The sequence below is a fragment of the Leptonotus elevatus genome, chromosome 10 (assembly GCF_054856555.1).
Source record: "Leptonotus elevatus isolate MCC_2025b chromosome 10, RoL_Lele_1.0, whole genome shotgun sequence".
Taxonomy (NCBI): Eukaryota; Metazoa; Chordata; class Actinopteri; order Syngnathiformes; family Syngnathidae; genus Leptonotus; species Leptonotus elevatus.
The window spans coordinates 17,091,334-17,101,855 of record NC_141248.1 but is presented as its reverse complement, the minus strand read 5'-3'; the positions used below and the strand labels follow the sequence as shown (position 1 = coordinate 17,101,855).

Sequence of the window (10,522 nt, the reverse complement as noted above, 5' to 3'; positions counted from 1 at the left end):
TCATCAACAGGTATACAATTATATTTTTTTCAACGGGGCCAGATGAGGGAGAATCTGATGATGCTCTACTGTAAATGTCAAACTTGTAAACAACTTTACCAATGCCTAACCACCAGTAGATGACATCATTGCCCCATTTTATACAAAATAAACACCGTCTGAGAGTCCATGGGAGTAATGGCTGCATTTTGTGCAACCTCCATTTTTCTACTGTCAATTAAAAAAGAACGGGATAAGGCAAAAAGGAGAGAGTCTATGCTGTCATTTGTCAGATTCGGTTGATGTATAATTGTTGAATATAATATCGCGTGAGCATTAACATTTTTGAAATTTTCTAATATGGCTGAAAGTTTATTTTTTATTTTTTTTGTTTAAAAAAAAAAATTTTTTTTTTTAAATAAAAGTATAAATGCTCACCATGTCCTTGTAGTTGGGGTAAAATGTCTGATCAATCACAGGGAATTTGTCGGCACCCAGCCTCTTCTGATTGTTGATCAACTGGGAAAACTGGAGATAAAGACAAGCATGAAGTAAAACAAATAATTAACACATTAAATTCATGAAAAAAAATATTATGAAAGGCTATACAGTATACATATTAGGAATTCATAATATGAGTTTTTTATTATTGTATTAGTTTATAAAGCACAGCATGGCTGCGCGAAACCTTTTTCTGTGCGCTGGCTTTTAAGTTGGACCACCCCAATGACTACATCGGCTGCTTTGTTTAAACAAATAAAACGGAGCGCAGTGGCACATTTTGGTGAAAAAGGTCCCACAATACCATTCTGTTTGTTTAATTCAATTTTAATCACTGCAGCAGCTTGTTTAAGCAGCAAGCTACAGTGGTTGTGCTTCTGCCAGTAGCTGCCAAGTCAAGTCTATTCTGTCTCAATTTCTTCAAGGCATAGCGGCTTAATTACACAATTTTATTGATCATTATATTGCTTCAATTCTCCATGACACTAACATATCACATCCTTGTATGTTTCCTCTCTCAAAATTAAGGCTCTTAAAATGACTTACAGCCCAAGGTTTGTCGCAGAGGTTGTAAATGGAGTCCAGCGAGTTGACGGAGGGAATGCCGGCATACTGTAGACCGATGATAAGGTTTCGAAAGTCTTCGTTCTGGGCCATGCTGAAGGCGTGTTGGCGCACCAAGACAAAGTCTGGCCTAAAGGACCTGGTGGGGCAACAGAGAAGAAAATAAACAAGTGAAGAAATGAAAAGATGAAGATACACTGGCAATAGATGCGATAAATGAAAAAAAATCTACAAAAAATTAAGAGTTTTGCGTTTTATGGCAAGTCTTCAAACTTTGCTTTCATGTTTCGCCCACACACTAAGGCAAGATTTGAACTCAGGACCGCAAAAAAAACAAGGCAGATGTAGATTATTAAGTTAATAAAATGCCCAACCCTAAGAAATATTTCTGAAATTCTCCTCAGTGTTTTGTCCAATCAGGTGCCTACATGGTGGTCTGCAGTCTGCATGGAGAATGAAATAAAATCAATCATAATGGAAGCTAAGCTCAGCGGCAGTCCGATGTCGACTGAGCACGGCGCTCTTGTTCTTTCTTCATTTATCTCCACACGTGTGCACCCGACGAAGGCATATTTTTTTTTCTGAAAAAATATAGTGCTTTAAAAGAGCGGTGTGGCTCAAAAGGCAAGACAAGGAGAGAAAACGTCTCACTCAGTGTACCCACCACCGGCTGTTTGTGCACCAAGAATGCTAATCAGACACTCTGAGAAACCTCAAGTACTCTGTTGGAGACGACACAGCAATTAACAGGACAGCCTAATCTCTTCATTACTCGTGAACAGGAAAGGGCAGACCTACATTTTAATCAGATGTGACCAACAAATTCAAGGTCAGCCCAGTTTTCTTCTGATCGTGGCGACCATTTTGTGAGAGTGAGACATACAAATTTGAAAGCCTGGGACAATTTAGAGTTTGGACAAATTTTCGGGGGGAAAACAGAACTTAAATGTTGTAACAACTGCACTTCACTAGACCTCATTTCAGCTAGCGCCAAAAGATTGATCCTGCGTGTGATTAGCTCTATTCTTTGGCTTTTTGGGAAAAAAATTCTAAATGTGAAAAGAGAACAAGACATTTGGGACATGTTTCTACTTGAGTTCCCATTCTTGTTATCTTGACAGGACTGTAGCTTGAGCCAGTATATAAATAAAGTTGAGTTGAGTATTGTACAGGACTTTGATTTGAAGACATCTGTTTTTGCTGTTATGTTAGCATCTCCAGCTAGGTGCTAGCTCTCTTATGTTAGGATTTCACATCTTATGTAAGCATCTCGCAAGCAAAATGGAGCCAGTATTTAGAAAAACTCTATTTAGATCTTGTGTAATTAGTGTTGTGCATTTAACGCCAACGGTTTGTGCTGTTTCTGTTGACAAGAAAATGCTGATGTTGACTGGGAGGTTAGAATGTCACAGCCTTTTGCAAACAAAGGGCTTTTTTTATTTGGATCTTGTGTGATTAGTGTTGTACATTTGAGGTAAGCAGTTTGTGAAAAATATAGAAATGATGATTTTGAGACTGTTAAAGTAAGTTAGCATCTCACACTTGTTGCTAATTTTGTAGCTAGCGCTAGTATTGAGCAACTGTTTGCAAACAAATGACTGATTTGTTGAGTATTTGATGGCATTTTGTGCTGCTGAACCAGTAAGCGAAGATGTTGACAGCTACGTTAGCGTTTCACGCTATTCTGGCTAGCTAGCACATGCTTGTAAAAAAATTAATGTTTAGATGGTTTAGAATTATTTAGGAGCAATCAGATTAATTTCCTTAGCAGAGTAGGAGCTAGCTGAATAGACGGTTAGAAGCAGACAGACAAATACGGAGATAGATATAATTATATACATGTAACTGACTCAAATCCATATTCAAAATCAATTGCATTTGACTGACATTGATGAGCAAACTATCATCTCTGCTCATATAAAGCCTCTTCTCCTCCACCCCTCGATGTTTTTCTACCTATCATCATAAACAGAGTGTGCGTGTGCATACCAAGCAGCCACAAAACACGATTACACTACTAGTGCCCTCATTTCCTGTATTGGTTAGAGAAGCGGGCTCTTAAGACATGCTTTACCACCAGCAGTATTCCAATAGGGGAAAACGATCTAATCTGTGCAAATCTGAGATCACCATGAATTGATGCGTATTCACCTGGCCGCTTTTGCACCGCTTCTGATGACCTGCATGTCCACAGTGCACGTTCCATTTGAATGTGCGATGAGGTTGATGTCCGAGAACTCGGCCTGAAGAGAGACAGCAGACACAATGTGCTTGAATTATTAACACACATTGCGGTAAGAGGACTGACATCAGAGCAGCGTTATTCTTAGATGTAATTCATGATGAATTATTGTGTAGAGAAGAAGCAGAACAAAACCAATTTTAGGCCTAATATAGTTAGCTCATCAAGGGTCTAATCCTTCGTCTGTTGATAGTGCCATTAATTGCTCTTCATTTACACCTGCAGCTCCGTTAACATTTGCATCTTTACAACATAAGGCGAAGTATAAATTTTGCATTTGCACCAAGAACACCGTAAACAATGTGAGATTGAGATTGGACCAAGGAGGTGCAAACAGAAAACCGTTTATGGACATAAGCGGTTTCCTCATAATACAGCACTGGTGCACCGTGGCACATTCTGCTTGGCAACAAGTTAGCGACGTATTTGACCATCTGCGCATGTTTTGTGAATTAGATGCGAGTTAGTGCCGCGCAAAAGCCACGTAAACCTTTAGTGGATTCGGCCGAGTGATTAAACCCATATGTTCTCACAATTTAAAATTTGTTTTTTGTGTGTGCAATAAATGTTTTCAAGATGTATTACGACAATTATAACTGTGAAATATAAATACATGTCACTATTTTCTAATTTTGTTAAATTCTTATTTAAAAAATTTTAAGCAATAAACTATTTTAAGATTTTCTATTATAAAAATATAGTTATATTTATTTTCAAAGTCTGTACAACATAATAATTATACATAGTATATGTACAATTATATATAATAGTTGTTTTTGTTTGAAAGGTATGTATTTCCAGTATACATATTTAATTAATTAATTAAAGTGATCATAATAAAAATATTCATTAAATCCTGCTCCCACTTCCACAAAACAATTTTTTAAAAAAAAATCACTTTTTATCTCAATGTTTTTCATATAATATAACCAATATGATAATGATGATGAATCATGTTGATTATGATGATTATTGTTGTATTAGTAGTATTCATTCAGTGTCATTATATTACCTGCTCCACTTTGATGTCATACTCCCCGAAAATCTTCTTTCCCCGAAACACTTTGGCCCTATTAGAGAAAAGAAGGGACACATTTTCATTAGTAAACTGTCAGTTGTCCACACTCCCCTCTAGTGGACATCACACACTCCTATTGAAAAAAATCTGAGAAAATTGAGCCAGCTTGTAAACAGGCAATTTTTCTCTGTCATATGCAAATATCTATCTACAATGTCGTGAAAAGGTATTTGGCTTAAAAATAAATAAATAAATGAAGGTTTTTGAGTGGCTTAGTTGAAGTCCACACTTTAATCTGAATTAAATTCTGTGGCATAACCTTTAAAAGGTTGTTCATACTTGAAAACCCTTCAGTGTTGCTGAATTAAACCAATTCTGCAAGGAAGAGTGGGCCAAAATATCTCCACTGAGATGTGAAAGACTCATTGCCAGTTATAGAAAATGCTTGATTTTAGTTACTCCTGCTGAGGGTGGCCCAATAAGTTATTAAGGTTTAGGGGGCAATTCATTTAAGAACTGAATTTTGTGCTTGCTTGTGTTGTCTTTGATAAATATTGAAATTTGATTGATGATGGGAAAAGATTTAGGTGTGACGAACTTCAGGAAGGGGCCCAAACACTTATCCACACCCCTGTACAAGAAAATAACATTTCAAACAAATGGCCACAATTTGATTGACACATAGGAACTTGAATGATGAATGCGTCCAGTCAAACAGCATCCCTGAAAGCAGACTCCCTGTATTTGGCTGCCACTTTGCAGAAGACGGATGTAGGAACAGATAACAAGTGAAGAAGCAGGCAGATCGATGAGGATGATGATGAGGCTGCCGGGACGTTTTTATTATTTTACACAGCACCGTAAAATGGATCACAGATGGCTTTCATTACGTGCATCAGGAGCCAACAAACTGAGGCTAAATAAAGCAACCATGAACGAGTTGGTGGAAAAGCTTCTTTTTTTTCCCACCTTCCTCTTTGTTTATTCATGCACCTGATGTAGTTTGGATTCATAATGGCTCATTATGTCCCATCTTTATATCACAATATGCCTTGTGCACTAAAAAATGTATTTTAAAAACAAGTTAACGTGCAATCATGGCCACCTGCCTAAATTAAAAATGTACATAACATTTCCCTCCGTAAAAGCTCTTAGGAACTAGCCCAGAGGCATCTTGCTCGTCAGCGCAGTTCATTAAGATGAGACCATCTGTGATTGAAAAACACAACAAGGACGAGGGAGGTTGTAAGAAATCAATAAACAGCATCTGGCATTGGAATTGTAGGGGCACGTTTCCCTAAAGTATTTCTATATTGGCAGTAATTGATAGAGTACCTATCACATATGGCGTCCCACAGGGATCAATACCGGGTCCCTTGTTTTGAAAAAAAAAAAATGCAAAAGAGATTGCACGACGCAGATGCATGGAAAGCAGTGAACAATTTCTCCCGACAAACACAGACGCTGCTGTCACACAAACATGAGCTGCCTCCTGACAATTATTTACATTTAGAACCTGGACTACATACTGGTACACAAAATGAGTTTTCTGAAAAATATGACAGCTGATGTCACGTTTAACTTCAACATGAGCCACATCGTGACCACAAACACACAATCTCTATATAATATACATACTCAGGATCAGAGAGTTAACACTTAGAAGCACAAAGTTACTGTAACTTTTCTTTAAAATTGTAGTTCTTGTAAGGAGAGGAATTGTTTCAATGTTTCTTGACTAAACATGAGCCATGGCACAGAATGTTTTCAAGCTCTTCCTTATCTTGTATTCTTTGACATCATATACAGACAATGGCACACCATTCTGGATTTCCCATCCATGGCAAAGCTCTAGTAACCATATTGTAAGGTATCATCATTCCCTGTTAAGCAAATGTTTTCCTTTTTGGGGGCTGGCGGGAATGACCAATTCTTCCCAACACTCAGAAATTAAAAAGTTGACTTCATGACATGAAACTAATCATGTGTTTAATTGAGCGATTGATTTAGTGCAACACTTTGTTGAGAGGACCTGATAGAAAACTGATTGATGTGTTGATGTGGGCTCATTTAATCCATTTCAGGAAAAAATGGCAATAACTGTTCAAGTTGGGGGTTTGAATGTGTGGAATATACGTGTTCTTCTGTGCTTTTGTGGGTATTTACCAAGTACAGTGCTCATGTTTTCTCACACATTCAAGGACATATTATGTTCATTCTAAATTGTCCATAGGTGTGAATATGAATGCTATATATGTGATTAGCTGGCCACCAGTGCGGGGTGCGCCTTTAAGTCAACTGGAATAGGCTGACAGAATGTTCAGTATGCTATTGAGCAAATTTGATATTAACAGGCATATGCTGATTTAGTCTGTAGCTCAGTGTTTGGTGAAATTGATGGGATGAGCTCTGTTGACTCGATTTTCAGGATCATTTGATGCAGCCCCACTTTCAATATCGATCGGCGGAGTCCAGGAGTCTGAGACAGCCATGGAAGGGTGTGTGTGGTCTAAGCCAGAGGAATCAATGCAGGGTAACGAAGGGAAGAACAGAACAAAAATACATGACAACAGAGTATGGATGTCATTGAAAAAGTGACAGCTTTTGATTGACTTGAGTGTGTCGTATATGCTAAAATTGAGCACGTTGCCTTGTGGGCGCCTCATATTGATTTAAATGTGCACTGATAGAGAGAATGCATCATACGATTAAAGAAGCTGTATTTGCATCTCAAACAGATCTAATGGAAAAGGAAATGAAAACAAGACTATATATGAGACTAGAGGTATATATTATATATAATACAATATATATAATTTGTGTACACTCTAAAAAAAACTATGGGTCAAAAATGGACCGATCCTCTACTTGGGTCTATTTGATCTAACTTTGTGCTTCCCTCGACTAGATAGCATGTTTTTTTAACAAAATATCAACAACTGCGTAAGCGCTAATATTATTAATATCTAAATATTATCATATTGCAAAATGGTATATGAGTTAGCACATCATATCATTATATATGATCATACTCTTCAGTATCTATCCCAAGACAAAATTAAATTCTATCCTGGTATTTGGTAAGTGCTCGATAATGGTTTGAATGGGCTCATCAAGCTAGTCTATAAAGCGGCATGTGTGTGTCAAAATGATTCCCTGCGGTCATGTGTGGCCTGTTAAAACACACGGCAGCATCACAGGGTCACTCTTGATTGCAACGCGTGTCCTTTAATGTCAACGAGCAGTTGAGTGAAAAGACACGAGGCTCCGATTGCCCGTACCGGTATAGCATGCCTCAAATCAGCCATGTTGGCTTGAGCGAGCTCCCCTGGGGTGAGGACGTCGCATGAATTATTTAAGCGGCGGCACGGTGAGACTCCAAACACCTTTGTGTGTATTTTCGGCAACCGTGCTAGTATTCCAAAGACGAGGTGTGTCACGATTGAGGATAAACAGCAGCTGTTTAGCTAGATGCAATGTGAGAGCATTTTTTTAAGTATATGTCACTTTTTTTTTTCAATTCCCAGATGTGTGAAAGGCTTTTGAACACACCAGAAGGAGGAATATTTTCAATTATGTCATTACTGTATGTTCTAATGAAGAACAATAGTATAGAGTGCTATTCATCATACTGAGAAAAAAAGGGGAATGGAATAATTGGCATTTCCATTCAATGAATTAAACTCATCTCTGTACATTGCCTAGATTGAAGCAGAAAAAAGGTTTGCTCACTATGCGGACAAGCTCATAGCTTTATCCAGGACATACATTGAAATGATTGCAGACTGAACAGGAAATTCCCTCTGGTGCACACGTTTCCATTGATGGTGCTTTAGTGAAGAAATAAAAGCATGCCTATAGGGAACATCTCCAAGCTAATAGCGGTCTTGATTGTTCTTCCCGCAAGCAGATAACGAGAGATTTGCAAGCGAGCTGTGTGTTGTTGTTGTTGTTGTTGTTGTCCAAGGAGAGTAATTAGAAGAGACGCGTCATTTTTTTATTCCATCCTTGTAATTTGACAGCTTTGTTTCCACCGTCACATTTTCCTCCCTCTCTCGTTTACCTTATCATCTTGTTTTCCGCTCTATATCCTTCCCTCCACCTGCTCCCTAACACCTTCTCCAGTATACTATTTTCGTCATTCGTTGAGAGGGGGATACACATTAAAACAGGTACACGGATACATTTATTGCAAGGTGGTGCCTTGAGATACGAGCTTAATTTGTTCTGTTCCCGTCCATTGTATCTCAAATTGTCTTTTCCCATTCAAATGAATGCCCCTGATCTGTTTAGCCTTCTTGAAAAAAATTATGTAACAGACCTAGACCACCTGGGGGCGCAGTTTGCGTTGCTAATTAGCATTAGCATTAAGATAGCAGACTTAATTATTTTTGTTTAATGTTTAGTTTGAGAGTAAACTTCAACTGGGAATGGCATTAAACAGCTTAAAGTTTCTTTTTGATGAATTTCTCACCATTTGGACAATCTGTCACAGTGAAAATGAGAGGCACAACTCATGAGCGGCCGGGAGCACATGTCTCTAAAGCGCAGTCTCTGATTGCAGTAGTAAGAGTGCAATGATTCATCTTTCAACAAGGTGAATCTAAGGTGAGCGTGTGACTCGCTGTGGCAAACAGAAATTCATTCTGCAGCCAGGGATAGAGGAGTATTCTACAAATGCAAACAATACGGTGGTCCTCGGTTTCAAGAGCAGCGACATACAAATACGTCGTCACATGGGGGGGAAAAAAGGTAAGCGGTGTTGCCGCTGGACTTTCACTTTTCATTTGTTTTGTGCCTATTAATGTTATACCAAGCTAGCATAGGTTAGAGATAGACTATGGCACCTTGTGGGCGTTATGCACACATTCAGATCACATCACCGCCATGGAAATAGGACTCTTTCATAAACTCTAGTTTTGTTTTCCCCCACATCGTAGCCTCCCCATACTAAGCTAAACTACATGCATAATGTGCAAGGAAACCAGAGAGAGTACCAGGACAAACTCAATGGAAGCACGGGGAGAACATGCAAACTCCACACGGGAGAGCCAGACCTGAGAACTGTGAGGCAGACCTGCTAATCACATTGTCAATATCACCGTGCTGCCCTTAAAAGATTGTGTTTCCTCAGACAATGGCCCCTACTCAAATTAAATGTGTCATCACTTCCTCTATTGGGCTGCATTGTGAATGTGTGTATAAATCCATCACCCAAAAGCAATTGAGTAGTGTTAAAATGGGCTAAAGACCAAGAGTACAAAAGAGACAAGGACAACAAAACTGCTGTCGTAAATTAATATTTCAGTGCGAGTGTGGCCGGCTTGTAACGAGGCAAGAGTGGGAGATTTACGTTATGTTAGCTTTTAAAGCATTTGCGGCAACAATTTTCCACAATAAATGATTGAGGATTGAGATGCGTAAAATTATTTAAAATAATATGTGTCTTTTATATTGGTCTTACTTGGGTTTCACCGGAAGCAGCAAGTATGTGCATATCCACTGTAGTACAGGAAACATGTTTATAATTTTTCCCCACAAAAGTAAATGTAAAAATATTTACTTGTTTCTATGAATGAAGGGGCCATTCAGAGTTTGATCATGGGTCACATGTCCATCCCTGCTATAAAGTATCTAATTTGATGTTGAAAAACAATACAAACATAGAGAGACTATTATCAAATGACGAATAAATGTGAAAATGCATTTGTACAACTAAAGTAATTCACTCTAATGAGTGCTTTAGCTGTCATAAAGCACCTGGTACTCTGCAGTTTAATTTAAAAAAGCCCCCAGACACAAATTTGAGGCGATACTCTATTGCTAAACAATAACAGCACTCGATGACTGGTCATTTTAGCACATGGCAAAGTACAAAAACTGAAAAAAACAATGAGCACTGTTGACTCCAAGGTCAGCACACAAGAGATACACAAAGCAGCATTTATGAAGGTTAAAAATGAGGTCCTTTAGACACAGCATTCCCGACGGCAGCATTGCACTACACCCCACAAAAAAAGCTCCACTAAACTGTCTATACACGACTGCGTGCAGACCCAATTAGTAAACAGATGAAAGTTGCGACTAGCTGGTGAGCACAACAGTGAACAAAGCCATTAAAAGTGTGATAATCTTTCTCCGAAGGGAATATTTGCAAACATGATAACCATGAACTTCAATTAAACTCTTGTAGGTCCAAAGGGTGTTTGATTATTAAC

General features: G+C 38.4%; 1 protein-coding gene across 3 annotated transcripts in view; it reads right to left on the bottom strand.

Annotated features, from left to right (window-relative positions):
- syn2b (synapsin IIb) overlaps positions 1–10,522 on the bottom strand; it is a 58,237-nt gene that overhangs the window by 25,406 nt on the left and 22,309 nt on the right. For all 3 annotated transcript variants that reach the window (XM_086086109.1, XM_086086108.1, XM_086086106.1), the window contains 4 exons: positions 4,299–4,356; positions 3,196–3,287; positions 1,027–1,183; positions 418–507 (listed from right to left, as the gene is read on the bottom strand). In XM_086086109.1, the coding sequence (XP_085942235.1) occupies positions 418–507; positions 1,027–1,183; positions 3,196–3,287; positions 4,299–4,356 (397 nt within the window). The remainder of the gene's footprint in view (positions 1–417; positions 508–1,026; positions 1,184–3,195; positions 3,288–4,298; positions 4,357–10,522) is intronic.